At 37.9% G+C, this 15,437-nt stretch overlaps 1 protein-coding gene across 2 annotated transcripts; it reads left to right on the top strand.

Moving 5' to 3' along the window:
- Nucleotides 1-44: 44 nt before the first annotated feature.
- On the top strand, nt 45-12,596 carry LOC124292530 (SOSS complex subunit C-like). 2 transcript variants are annotated; one of them, XM_046729649.1, is made up of 6 exons: nt 45-154; nt 2,859-2,870; nt 7,767-7,932; nt 8,497-8,536; nt 10,374-10,424; nt 11,049-12,596. In XM_046729649.1, the coding sequence occupies exons 1-6, from the start codon at nt 124-126 to the stop codon at nt 11,145-11,147; spliced, it is 399 nt and encodes a 132-aa protein (XP_046585605.1). In that variant the 5' UTR covers nt 45-123; the 3' UTR covers nt 11,148-12,596. The 2 variants fall into 2 exon arrangements, with proteins under 2 accessions (XP_046585605.1, XP_046585606.1); XM_046729650.1 differs by lacking the exon at nt 2,859-2,870 and having other exon boundaries at nt 51-154.
- Nucleotides 12,597-15,437: the final 2,841 nt, after the last annotated feature.

Consider the following 15,437-nt stretch of genomic DNA (forward strand, 5'->3'; position numbering starts at 1 on the left):
GAACAGCCAATCAAAAAACAGTTATTAAACCTTTATCGTTTACTATTGATCTAAGCGGCGTAAAGTGAACAGGCACTTGTCACTGTTATAAGAGATTAAATCTTCGAATAAGTTACAATTTCAATGGCCTTCCAAGCTCCACATACCGGTCAAGGTCTGTGAATTAGAATCTAATTATTTCGTTGATTTTAATCAGTTGTAATAGAGCTAGGAAATAGTATACTGTGATTTCACTTTGAAGTGACACAGTTTTCGTTCACAACACGTATGACGATTCACGAGTCTCCAGTTTTATAAACTGACATGCAGAATGATGTCACAACTTCGTTGTCTCGTAAGAAACATACGGCACTTTGTAGGATTTGCAAAATACCTGTACATCTCCGATTGCGTATAAATAGAAAGAAATGTCATAACATAGCAACTTACCGACTGCAGGTTTTGCACTATGGTTCGGCTGTAGGTGAATTCGTAGACGTGGAAATCCGGTGGATTCGTAGGCGGATTGAGCGGTGGATTCGTAGACGTTAGTAAAATGGGGAAAGTTCAACATCAATGATGATGAAAATCGATATTATGACTTGAATGTAACCGAAAAGTGTTTGCATTTTGTGAAATAAATAAAATATATTAGGTAAGTATTATTCAATTATTAATACACGTCTACGAAATCACCATCAACGAACCAGTCTGGGCTACGAATCCACCGCGTCTACGAGCTGGTTCAGCCTACGAAATCACCGTCTCCCTATGGTTCAGGCTGTGCCTGGTGGATTTTGCTTCACAAATCTTGCATGCCCTTCAATACTTAGTGTCAGTTTTGTTAGGGTAGGTTAACACCAACTCTACAGTGTCGGCCATGTGATCCCCTTTCCATTCAAATACCTTTTCACGATATTTGGGTCGGCCACCACTTCAGTATCAAACATCCCTCTAAGATTCTTAGTCAGAGTTACACCATGGGTTATCTGTCTCCTTTATGTAATTACCCCAATGTATGGCTGCTGCCCAAAACGAAACAATTGTGTGTTGTTCACTTGATAAGTGAGCGCTGAGTATTTGTTAAGGCACTTGTGGTATTGTTGTCAAGTGTTTGCTCTTTGAATAACTCATAAGCCTATCTTAGCTTGAAGCTATCAGCATCATTTGAATCATCCAATATTTACAAAATAACTTATTCCAATTTTTCTTTTCAATTTGGTATCAAAGTTATGGTTATTAAAATTACATATTTTTTAAGTAAGATCTAAGAAACTGGCTTTAAATCATAAACTATTTTGTTAGTATATCAGCTGACCTAAAAAAATATCAGAGATGTAAAATTCACAGTAAATTTTACAGCGCAAACAACTGACTATTTTCAAGAGTCAATGTGTAACCCCTTGTAGTGACAAAGTGATAGTAAAACAATGAACATATGAGGGAATGCTGTAACCACAAAGTGATTTTAGCTGGCACACTTTATATTAAGAGAGGTTAGATACAGTCATAGTACATATAGTTTGTTTGCAGTGAAAACGTACCGATGAATTTCACTTTAAACAAAAACGTAAATCAAGTAAAGTGAATTGAAGATTGAATCCTCATAACTTTACCTTGCCAAATGAACATTAAAATCTCAGAAGTTTATTCAACTTAGGATAAAAGTTGTTTGCAATCTTAATTTCACTTTATTTGATTTACTTTTTTGTTTAAAGTGAAATTTGTCGGTACGTTTGCACTGCAAACAGACTATTAGTGTTTATCAGTTCCAGTATGGTGGCAGTTTATTTACATTTGTTGCGTTTCATGTGAAGGGCAATTTCTCATTAAACAGTTTATGGCATACCTTAATATTTGGTGTGATGACCTTTAATTTGAATCATCTCCTATATCCTGGCTGGTTTTGTGTCATACCAGTGTGTGTCAGTGTTTTTCCCTAGATGTTGGATGGGGACACGATTATCTCATTGAAGATCTCTCTTAGTCCAAAGCCAAATATTATCAATATTATTTAGATCTTGTGATTTTGCTGGCCATTCTGTGTCAACAACTTTGTTTTCCATCTTGTAATTATTGGCAGTGCAGGCTCTGTGTACAAGAGCATGATTATCTTGGAATATCTAATCTCCAGTTTTAAATGCCTAGCTTCAATGGGCTGCAAATTCACATTATCTATATCAGTGTATTTTGGGGCATTTATGTTAACTTCGACAGAGACCAAAGTACTTTTTCCATAAAAAAAAAGCATTCCTATATCATCAAAGTGACTGCAAAATTGTCCGACTCTTAGACAATGTTAGAACTGGAAAGGGGTGTTTGGCCAACAAGTGGTGCCAAACCCACAGGATTTTGAAGAGGTGTTTGATCGGTACAGATACCTTGCCCTAATAAGGGATAATAATGGAGGCTAAGAAAATAGTTTGGGATTTAGGAGTTATGCAGGATCGGTGAAGTAAGATCCACAGTTAGTGCTCTATGGTTTGGCCTGATAAACTGCAGTTTTACCTTAACTTTTACTTACATTCCTACATTTATTTATGCCGACAGTGATTCAGACATTGCAAGGTCAGCAATGTAATTTGGGTTACAACGCATTTTTAGGCCATCCTCATGTGGATAATCTTTTATATTATGCAACCAGAATGCACAAGATTTTTTTTTTCAATTTTTCCTGATGTCATACTGGAACAATTTATTGGAAACACAATCCTAGACAACAAAATAAATACTCTTTATATCAATGTTATTTTATCCTAACATTAACATTACCTATCAAACCTATCAAACACATTATGTTGCATGTGTATTAACCTTATAACCAGTAGCATGTGATCATGAAAACAGGATCATGATAATAATATCTTCTTTTTCTTCAGAACTTGCTTCACGTGAGATGTTTAATGTTTATATGCTTGTGTGGAATTTGTTTACCATATTTCATCTCATAGTAAATGGACATTGATGAGTTTGTCTATCAGTCAGTTGTTAATCAAGAAGTTATAGTTTCCTGCAAGGTTGATAGAAATAACTGTATAACATATAGACACGGATGGATACAAGGCCTGTTTGTTTCAAGTTGAAGCAGTGTGTCATTCAAAGCTGTGTAGATGTATAAAATGTATATGTGAAGAGTTGCATCACACAGCTATACTAGGATCCACTGGCTGTGAGTTCAAATCCCAAATTTGCTCCAGTTATGATCCTTAGAATTCTCAGCACTATTCTGATGCATCTGGGCTGTATCCATGTTTTGATGAAATCATGGTAATAGAAAACCTGTTCAAGGTAGTCCTGGTAGTGTTATGTACAGCTTGGTTATTTGATTGTTGAAGAGCGTTTTACTTGTGTGCAAGTCTAGAGGGCCAGAAAACCAAGTGTTTCATTAGCCTAACATTCAGAGGAGATAGTGATACAGAGATGTTTCATCATGAAGCTGTTTCATTAGGATCATGTGTATCACGCTTTTATATATGATAATCAATTTTCACTTTGGTGCATGGGTTGGGAAAAGTTCAGGGCAAGACATACTTCTAGTGTCATTCATGCAAGCATTGTAAAGTGATTCAGAAAAAACAATCTATTTGGAACAAATATTGTTGGTTTGGAATTTCTTATATTTTGTCTGTTCAATTCTTTTGTACATTCACATATAATGGTAAAAAAATTTCATGTCTGCAATTGAATAAAGAATTACCACCTCAAAGCTAAAGTTAATTTACATATTCCTTACCTTGCATATGATACAACCGCTACGTCTTGTCTACATCCTCACTTGTCTCAGGATATTGTTCAGTTCCTATTGCCAGGGATACTCACTATCCAGCTGATATAACTGGTGGTAGATATCTATCTGTGTTCAAGGCCCAAAGTATTCTCTATAAAAAAATGTGGTTTTGGTAATAAGAATTTTCTGAGCATGTCTGTAGCTGGTTTCTTTTGATTTCTGATTATCTTCTAAGCATCCACTCGTGAAGATCTGGGTTAGAATTGATCTTCAGTAACCCATGCTTGTCGTACAAGGCAACTAATGGGATCAGGATCAGGTGGTCAGGCTCGCTAACTTGGTTGACACACATGTCATCAGTTCCCAATTGCATAGATTGATGCTCATGCTGTTAATCACTGGTTTGCCTGGTCCAGACTTGATTATTTACAGACCGCCGCCATATAGCTGGAATATTGCTGAGTGCGGCATAAAACTAAACTCACTCACTCACTCTGACCATCCTGTCACAATATACCTGGTGTGGTGTACTTTTGTTTGGGTTTTGAGTCTATAGCTATGCACACATACTGCACAGAGGAGAACAAATGTGACAAAGGAATTTCACTTTTCACTTGATCGTGTAAATTAATACATGCATATGGTGGTGCACACAGTGCTCTTTCACAGTGTAAAGGCATTGATTATCTCCCTTGTTGTATTATACATGAACATGAAGAAGGCAACAAGACAAAAAGTAATCAAGGGAAACTCAAACTATTGATGTCTGATTAGCAGAAAAGGTTTAAAATTGGCAGGGTTTCACAGAGTATCAATGTACCACAGTTTGACAGAGAAGTGGTACTGTTACTGATTGTTAGCATGATTCACATCAGGACATTCTTTGTGTGAATATTTGTGTAAAAAAATAATTAAATTCTGTATCTGTAAGAGTTACGAAATTATTGAACCTTGAAATTGTCACATTTTTTCTGCTCATTCCTACATGTACCATGTATCTGTACATCTTTACCTGTTCACATGGCCATTTCCAGATTATTTACTAAATCTCTTCATAATGTTATTGCCAAGACAAGATGTCATTAGACATAGTAACTTCAAATATTCTTGAAAGACCTCTTTGTACTTTGTTTACTCAATGGTTGTGTTCCTATGATATGCAGGCAAAAGTGGACATGACATACAAGGATCATGAAACAGCTGATATTTTCTATTGATTGAAACTGTCATGTTAAAGTGATTAGTTACTGTAGCTGGAAGAAGACATTGTACTGATTTTTGTACTTTGTTCATTGTAATTTATGTCATCAGTTTATGGTGCATACATTCCATGTGGCAATCTTATTTATTAAAGCGTATAGAAAATAGATTTCCAAATTGTATACAGTACCATAACATTTATCTTTGTATGTATGTTCTCTAATATCATGATAATGTCATATGTTTGAGCACGTTTTGGGATTTGTATGGATCTCCAAAACTGAAAAAGGAAACCAATGTCTTTTTAGACTTGGAACAGTACCATACAAAGGAGCTAAATACAAAATACATGTGAATAAAACATTCAATAATAGAATGGAACCAGAAATATTTCTGAAACGTTTTTAATGGTGAAAATGTGGAAGCATTTTAATATAATTTTAATTGCCTGTTACCATGGTTACAGTTGAATGAACAGTGGGTATTGGTTGACCATTGATCTGGCATTACTGATTTGCACAATCTTTGTTCTTGGAATTGATATATTAATATAATTTTCATTAACATCCATATTACAATGTGTTATCTCCTCAACTAATGCTTCCCTAATCCCAATGTGATGAGATTGATGATTTTGTTAACCTGAAAACAAATCTATCTCTGGAATCTATGTCCATTTGTCTTCTGGATCACGACAATATTGCTGCCTGTCATGGTACCTTTCGCCTGATGACCACAAGATCAGTTCGTCAGTCCAACTTGGATTCCTGCCCAGATCATCAAACTCCCACCTCCATACTGATCATGTTCAGCAATCGTACAGTTGGTATCGTTCGCTATACGGTTTCTCCACACACTCCAGCCCTACCATCATTGAAGTCCAGACAGAATCTTGACTCATCTGTGAAGAGAACATTACGCCAGCCGCATTGACTCTCCAGTTACGCCGTTGGTTAGCCCAAATTCAGTCTCTGTTGACGATGGTGTGCAGGCAGTGGGATACGCTTGCACTGGTCTTCGGGACCTGAGACCTTCAGCATGGAGTCTGTTCCTCACTGTCTGTGTGGAGATTCTGTTCCCAGCAACTCTCTGGAGGTCATTCTGGAGAGATCTGGCTGTGGTGAACCTGTTCCGCCGGGCTAGGTGGCCAAGTATCGGTCCTATAGCTGGAATATTGCTGAGTCGCTTGCATAAAACTAAACTCACTCACTCACTCTGACCATCCTGTCACAATATACCTGGTGTGGTGTACTTTTGTTTGGGTTTTGAGTCTATAGCTATGCACACATACTGCACAGAGGAGAACAAATGTGACAAAGGAATTTCACTTTTCACTTGATCGTGTAAATTAATACATGCATATGGTGGTGCACACAGTGCTCTTTCACAGTGTAAAGGCATTGATTATCTCCCTTGTTGTATTATACATGAACATGAACATGAACATGATGAAGGCAACAAGACAAAAAGTAATCAAGGGAAACTCAAACTATTGATGTCTGATTAGCAGAAAAGGTTTAAAATTGGCAGGGTTTCACAGAGTATCAATGTACCACAGTTTGTGGTACTGTTACTGATTGTTAACATGATTCACATCAGGACATTCTTTGTGTGAATATTTGTGTAAAAAAATAATTAAATTCTGTATCTGTAAGAGTTACGAAATTATTGAACCTTGAAATTGTCACATTTTTCTGCTCATTCCTACATGTACCATGTATCTGTACATCTTTACCTGTTCACATGGCCATTTCCAGATTATTTACTAAATCTCTTCATAATGTTATTGCCAAGACAAGATGTCATTAGACATAGTAACTTCAAATATTCTTGAAAGACCTCTTTGTACTTTGTTTACTCAATGGTTGTGTTCCTATGATATGCAGGCAAAAGTGGACATGACATACAAGGATCATGAAACAGCTGATATTTTCTATTGATTGAAACTGTCATGTTAAAGTGATTAGTTACTGTAGCTGGAAGAAGACATTGTACTGATTTTTGTACTTTGTTCATTGTAATTTATGTCATCAGTTTATGGTGCATACATTCCATGTGGCAATCTTATTTATTAAAGCGTATAGAAATATATAGATTTCCCCAAATTGTATACAGTACCATAACATTTATCTTTGTATGTATGTTCTCTAATATCATGATAATGTCATATGTTTGAGCACGTTTTGGGATTTGTATGGATCTCCAAAACTGAAAAGGAAACAAATGTCTTTTTAGACTTGGAACAGTACCATACAAAGGAGCTAAATACAAAATACATGTGAATAAAACATTCAATAATAGAATGGAACCAGAAATATTTCTGAAACGTTTTTAATGTTGAAAATGTGGAAGCATTTTAATATAATTTTTAATTGCCTGTTACCATGGTTACAGTTGAATGAACAGTGGGTATTGGTTGACCATTGATCTGGCATTACTGATTTGCACAATCTTTGTTCTTGGAATTGATATATTAATATAATTTTTCATTAACATGTGTATATTACAATGTGTTATCTCCTCAACTAATACTTCCCTAATCCCAATGTGATGAGATTGATGATTTTGTTAACCTGAAAACAAATCTATCTCTGGAATCTATGTCCATTTGTCTTCTGGATACGACAATATTGCTGCCTTCTGATACCTTTGTATGCACCAGACTGTGTATATGTATTACTGTATCTTTGTTATATGTCAGGGCCTGTGGCCTACATATATACACCATAAAACACTTTAGTGATGTTGAATTGTTGACAAGTGTCCTGCTTACACCAAAGTGAAGGCTACTGTGCCTTGCCTTCAACTGTTAAATCATCAGATGAGGAGGAGGCTTTACATCCTGTTGTGCCATTTTCAGAAAAGCAGAACCGTAAGATTCTGGAGCAGCTTGAGGAGCAGAAGAAGAGGCTGAGGATGGCAGCTCAGGGAGGGGGCGTGGCCGGAGCTGCTGGGGCAGTCATTGGAAACTCTGCCAATCTCAACCCAGCCCCTGCCCCTCCTGTCATAGCAGGGGTAGTCCCAGGGTAAGCCATTCTGTGGTTAATGCAAAGAGGAGTTAGGGTGCATATCTCACGTTTTGTCTAACACCTTACTTGTCAGATTATCATGTGACTTGGATTTACTTTGCACCACCATTTTCAGGATTCTGAATATGTGTTTCTTTAAGTTGGATTGGTGTATGGGTTATAATTGGTTTCAGAGATAGATGGAGTAGTTTGAATCCAGATTGTCTTAAATGACCCAGTGAGACGCTACAAGATGCCAGGACCCTCTTGATTCCCCTTGATTATGATCTGTGGTTTCTCTAATATTGTAACCATGGGAACCTGTGAGAATTATTGGGAAGAATTGGCCCCCCAAAAGCACAGTTTTAAAGACCAACCAATCTTGGTGGTTCCTAAATTGTGTTATGAATCATTAGTTTGTCTGGAAATATATTGATTAGTTACAATCTGCTGTGGATATATTTTTTTGCAAAATGGTAAGCATGGTAACTATCTACAACCATACTACGTGAGTCATTCCATGCTAACACTGCAGTACTATTCAAGAGATGTGTAATTCCATGTGACCACTGACTGTTTCAGAGGACCAACAGTTCAACAACCACAACTGACCAACTTACATGTAAGTTCACACTACTACATATCAGTTTGAAGCTTATCCTTATTGATATTCTACCAGTATGAGTGAGTGAGTGAGTTAGTTTAGGTTTACGCCACTTTTAGCAATATTCAATCAATATCATGGCAGGGAAGACCAGAAATGGGCTTCTCACATTGTGCTGACCGGGCCTTCAGCTTTAGCTGTTAGGCTGCTCCACTGCCCAATGTATCAGTATGACGCTTACCCTTACTGACATTTACCCAAGGCACCATTAGCTATGTAGAGGTGTATCCTGTGGGGTGGCAGAATGTTATAAGGAGGGGTTTTCACCCCAGATTCAAAGTGATTGGTTTGTCAGTGTCATACTTGTAGGTTCAACAAAGTAATAAATGTCCTGTGCTACTTTGGGCTTTCCTCCAACCACAAATGTACATGCCACAATATTGCTTGGAAAGGTTTCAGATGATCTGAGTGAGACGTGTGAGATCTTTCAGATAATCTGTGCGAGACGTGTGAGATCTTTCAGATGATCTGTGCGAGACGTGTGAGATCTTTCAGATAATCTGTGTGAGACATGTGAGATGTTTCAGATGATCTGAGTGAGATGTTTCAGATGATCTGAGTGAGACGTGTGTGATGTTTCAGATGATCTGAGTGAGATGTGTGTGATGTTTCAGATGATCTGAGTGAGATGTGTGTGATGTTTCAGATGATCTGAGTGAGATGTGTGTGATGTTTCAGGTGATCTGAGTGAGATGTGTGTGATGTTTCAGGTGATCTGAGTGAGATGTGTGTGATGTTTCAGACGATCTGAGTGAGATGTGTGTGTGATGTTTCAGATGATCTGAGTGAGTGAATGTGTGTGATGACCTGAGAGATGTGTGATGTTTCAGGTGATCTGAGTGAGATATGTGTGATGTTTCAGATGATCTGAGTGAGATGTGTGTGATGTTTCAGGTGATCTGAGTGAGATGTGTGTGATGTTTCAGGTGATCTGAGTGAGATGTGTGTGATGACCTGAGTGAGATGTGTGTGATGTTTCAGGTGATCTGAGTGAGATGTGTGTGATGACCTGAGTGAGATGTGTGTGATGTTTCAGGTGATCTGAGTGAGATATGTGTGATGTTTCAGACGATCTGAGTGAGATGTGTGTGATGTTTCAGACGATCTGAGTGAGATGTGTGTGATGTTTCAGGTGATCTGAGTGAGATGTGCGTGATCTTTCAGGTGATCTGAGTGAGATGTGTGTGATGTTTCAGGTGATCTGAGTGAGATGTGTGTGATGTTTCAGATCATCTGAGTGAGATGTGTGTGATGTTTCAGATGATCTGAGTGAGATGTGTGTGATGTTTCAGGTGATCTGAGTGAGATATGTGTGATGTTTCAGATGATCTGAGTGAGATGTGTGTGATGTTTCAGACGATCTGAGTGAGATGTGTGTGATGTTTCAGGTAATCTGAGTGAGATGTGTGTGATCTTTCAGGTGATCTGAGTGAGATGTGTGTGATGTTTCAGGTGATCTGAGTGAGATGTGTGTGATGTTTCAGATGATCTGAGTGAGATGTGTGTGATGTTTCAGATCAACTGAATGAGATGTGTGCTATGTTTCAGGTGATCTGAGTGAGATGTGTGTGATGTTTCAGGTGATCTGAGTGAGATGTGTGTGATGTTTCAGACGATCTGAGTGAGATGTGTGTGATGTTTCAGATGATCTGAGTGAAATGTGTGTGATGACCTGAGTGAGATGTGTGTGATGTTTCAGGTGATCTGAGTGAGATGTGTGTGATGTTTCAGACGATCTGAGTGAGATGTGTGTGATGTTTCAGATGATCTGAGTGAGATGTGTGTGATATTTCAGATGGGGGTAGACCAGCAGCACATGACACCACAACAGAGGGCAGCCTTACAGGTGAGATCAGCTCCATGGATGTGATCATAATTTAACTGACACATACAGACTCTCCTTTCCTTTGGCTTCTTTCACTTACAATGTTTCTTCCTATTAAACCTTGCTGTTCCTAATCAAAAGAATAATGAGAGCTATAATTTGAAAACAAAGTTTTAACTCGTCCCCAGACAGCTGTCAAAGGGCCACACAGGGAGCGAGAACATTGTTTACCCAACTTGAATGTGTCATCTTCCATTGGATTGGAACTCTGAACAAGAGGCTCTCTTTGACTGACAAAATCACATGCTCTCTCTTTTGTTATGTTATTCACTTATTAAAGCAAACGTGAAAAATATCAACTTAGATTCTTAGATTTTTTAGTTGGTTGCAAGACGTAAACAAACAGTTGGGTTCTGTGATTTTTAACATTATACTACCATTACTGGTTAATAACTGAATATAACTTGATCAAGATCAGAAAACATTAACACTGAAATCTATGATTGATTGGTTTCCTGATCTTGTAATCTTCCAATTCCATTACAAATATTTTACCATGTGTATGTCATGTATATATGATTACTGTCAACTGTAAAGTAACAGACATAGCAATAATGTCATCAATATCTGATTTGATTTTTTCAGCACGCTCATGCCAACTCAGTGGGATATTTCATCACTCAGGACTCCTCGTTTGGAAATCTCATACTGCCAGTGTTACCAAGATTTGAAACCAAATCTTGACAGGGGGATAACTCTAAGGCTATATGTGCTGTAAATGTATGTCTGCTGGGCCCACGTGCATCGCGAGCAACCCTAGTCTTACACACTTACACTCGACTTTACAATCACAGTGTCAAAGTATTATTCCAAATAGTCTTGTATGGTGTGATTGTAAGACTGCATGGATTTTAGATATTAATCTTATCTAATGAGACGTGGACACCCACAGTGAAACTGGTTACAAAATACGAGATCACACTGTTCAGTCTTCAAATAGGTCCCATTTTATTCGAGGAAATGACTCAGACTTTCGTCTCTGATACTCTCAGAATTTAAGCCTATTCAGTTTGATATGGACAAGAGAAATAACCTACCCATGTTTTATGAAAGTGTTGAAATACAAATGGAGTACATTATTAATTGGAAACAAAAACATCAGGAGGGCAGACCTCAGCAATTATGATATTTCAATGTACATTGATCAAGGCCCCCCAAACAGTGTTTGATATAATAGATATACACATGCTACCAACAGGACCCGCAGATTTTAGAAGATGCACATCCTGACTAATCTCTTCAGTCCCTCATTTAAGAAACTGTTCTGACAAATATACCAGAACGTAACTTTATCACAGGCCATAAGGACTCACACAACTTCCAGACTACATTCCTACCATGAGATCTACCTGCCTCGGACCTGTGGGCAAGCAGTTAATTTGAACACTGTTTACCTGGCCTTGACATGTATACAAAGGGAAACCACTCCAATCTGGAGTATCAACTAATGATTACCTGCCCTTGAGTTGTTCAAAAGGTCACAGCCATTACAAACACCTGCAGACATGTTATATTTTTATCCTTCCTTGGATAATTCAATATGGAGTTGGAATGGTATTTTTAACTATCCACTTGATAGTTTTGTGGCTTACAATCTCAAATTAGGATATATCTGACATGAAATTTGTGATGTGGTCTTTGAGTTGATTTGAATCATAAAGTTTTTAACAAAATGGATTTGAAGTACCTTAGCGTAAAATTTCTTTGTTTAAATGGATGATGATTGCAGGCAAAGATGGATAATAATTTTAGTGCTAAGGTTGTTTTAGGCAGGTGGGCCCTGGTGATGTGAAACTGTCTCAATGATTTTGACGCTGGCAGTCAAGTGACGACATGGCAGTCATGTGATGACATTGCGGGTGCTTTATCTTCAGTGAGAATAAACAGTGAAATCAGTGCTGGATGCACCGGGAACTATGACTGTTGGACAATTTAAGCAATGCAGCCATGTTGGAATGGCAGTTGAAATGATTTCGATTTCTGATGATATCTGGGAAGATTATTTTTGGCACAAATGTGTTTTTGAAATGATCTTTTTGTATCAAATATAAGACTGGAATATTTTAATATTCCAACTTGTACAAATCTTGAGATTATTGAGAGATGATTTTGTAATAAAATATGAATGAACAACTTGTGTTTTGTGCTGAATGGTTCGGTGTATAATGAAGTACACCAGTGTCTACACCCAAGTCTTCCTGGACCTGGTATACAACAGATGCAGCTGTAACACTGATGCAGACATTCACTCACTGAAACTGAATTCCAGGAGGAATGATTGACTTATGTCTTCACCATAGAATTTAAAGGAGAACAAAACTAAACTCACTCATCATAGAATTTCCATTGCAAAACATCACAGAATCCAACTCATGTAAAAAAATATTACAGCAAGTTTATTAACAAAATGTAAACATTTAAAATAATACAATAAATATGGGAACAAACAAAATTAGGATTACAGTTATTTCACATATCATTTCCAGATTGTCACCATAAATTCAGTGCCTGATATCTTTATCTTGTCTGCATGTGCCCCATACAACAGTTGGTGTTTCCTTACCAGAATAACAGGTCACCAACAAGAAACCTTGCAGTAATACAGACTGGCTCAGAGGCAGATAACAGGTCACCAACAAGAAACCTTGCAGTAATACAGACTGGCTCAGAGGCAGATAACAGGTCACCAACAAGAAACCTTGCAGTAATACAGACTGGCTCAGAGGCAGATAACAGGTCACCAACAAGAAACCTTGCAGTAATACAGACTGGCTCAGAGGCAGATAACAGATTGGGTCACCAACAAGAAACCTTGCAGTAATACAGACTGGTCACCAACAAGAAACCTTGCAGTAATACAGCTGGCTCATTGGCAGATATGCTGGGTCACCAACAAGAAACCTTGCAGTAATACAGACTGGCTCATTGGCAGATAACAGGTCACCAACAAGAAACCTTGCAGTAAGACAGACTGGCTCAGAGGCAGCAGAAACGGGTCACCAACAAGAAACTTGCAGTAATACAGACTGGCTCAGAGGCAGATAACAGGTCACCAACAAGAAACCTTGCAGTAATACAGACTGGCTCAGAGGCAGATAACAGGTCACCAACAAGAAACCTTGCAGTAATACAGACTGGCTCAGAGGCAGATAACGGGTCACCAAAAAGAAACCTTGCAGTAATACAGACTGGCTCATTGGCAGATAACGGGTCACCAAAAAGAAACCTTGCAGTAATACAGACTGGCTCAGAGGCAGATAACAGGTCACCAACAAGAAACCTTGCAGTAATACAGACTGGCTCAGAGGCAGATAACAGGTCCAATGTCTCTAACAATTGTCAGTACAAATTTGAAATTGAAGTTTGTATTTCATGTAACCATAGTGATGCTCGGTTGAGGTGTCTTGTATTCAAGGAATACAATTCAAAATACTAATGCATAAAGGAAGGACAAAGATGTTTATTTAAACAAAGTTGGAACAATAAGAGTTCATGGCTCAGAGACTACATTTGGTAACTTTTGGACAATATTTTCACAGTTTAAAATCCTGCTTCCTAACCACATTTTTCTTAATTTCAATCTATTTAAACAGGTAAAAACAGCACTTGTGACTTAGTGTGATCTACGAACTGAGTAACTCCCTAGGTAAATACAGTGCAGACTGCTAGTCAGTCAGATCTAGTAGATTGGTGTTCAGATTAACTGTCACTCTCTTCCTGAGTTGGCTTAAAGTGCCTGTTCGTGTCCGCCCACGTACTGACCCTCTGTCCTGAAAGAAAGGCTCCTCCTCTACCTCCTGGCTCAGTATACCAATAGACTTGTGGTTTCTTTTCTTCTTCTTCTTCTTTTTCTTGCTTGAAGAGTTTGATTCATCACTGAAAATACACATATTTACAAAAATGTTATTATATTGTTTTTCTTTGCTATAGGAAGTTTGTTTTAGCTTCATAAGGGCATTTATTCATGACTTTTTCAGTCGGGGAATAGAGGAAATACTAGACATTTCAATCATCAGTGCCTTTGCTCAGAGTGACCCTATTGGGATTTACAATTTGGCTGAATGAATGTCATCGTACCCTCTTGGTCATGGATGATGTTCATAATATCAATCACTGGTTTGTCTGATCAAGATTCAATTAAAGATGGAATATTGATGATTAGTGTATATGAAAAAATAAACTGACCCATTTGGAGGACTTGCGTCAGCAGAAACATCGTGTATGCCAATGTCACCATCAAAATCATCTCCTGTAACCATGGTAACAAAGTTACAATTTTGAAATGTAGTATTTAATTATTAAACTATTATTTATGCAAAGATATTCAAATTTTCAAGTTCACAATTTCAGGTATTTACATGTTACATGGTTTCACATCCTGTGAGAATTTGTGGATGAAGTAGATCCCAGTGTGCCTTTCTTCTCATAGTAATGGGAACAGTGCATTGAACAGACTCATGGCATATTTGCTCATGCTATCAACCACTGACAAAAGGTGGGTTAAAAGTCGGGTAATATAGCAGGCGAGTATTTCAGTTATATATCTGTGTGTCAGACAAATGTGGGAGGAAAGCCTAGCATGATGCAGGCCTTAGATAGTTACTGCTGTGGTGAAACCCATGGACAGGGCCAATCTGAGAACTGACCTCACAATCTTAGGTTCCTTGTAAACCTCATGTAACACAACCATAGGGAATGTATATTTGTACTGCCGAGGACTTCATAATCACTATTAATTTTAGAAACAGAAAAATGCTACTATCTAAAAATCCACTAAATACATTTCTCAATAGGTACATGAGCACATGATGCACACTTCCTTTGTCCTGCTTGTTTAAGTGCTCTGCACGGGGTGTCTTTACACATGCCAGTTATCTCCCTTGATTCTATGAGATATTGTTTGTACTCTAACCGTGAGCAGATCTGGTGTTCCCATGTACAAGTCTCTCAAGCTGCGTGAGTAGCGTCTTCATG

Source organism: Haliotis rubra, unplaced genomic scaffold (genome assembly GCF_003918875.1).
Source record: "Haliotis rubra isolate DU_JTF1 unplaced genomic scaffold, ASM391887v1 Scf52, whole genome shotgun sequence".
Taxonomy (NCBI): Eukaryota; Metazoa; Mollusca; class Gastropoda; order Lepetellida; family Haliotidae; genus Haliotis; species Haliotis rubra.

Coding starts and splice junctions, on each gene's coding strand:
- LOC124292530 (XM_046729649.1), top strand. CDS start 124: ATGGCCTTCCAAGCTCCACATACCGGTCAAG. Junction 7,933..8,496: donor ATAGCAGGGGTAGTCCCAGG/GTAAGCCATTCT, acceptor TGACTGTTTCAG/AGGACCAACAGTTCAACAAC. Junction 8,537..10,373: donor CACAACTGACCAACTTACAT/GTAAGTTCACAC, acceptor GTGATATTTCAG/ATGGGGGTAGACCAGCAGCA.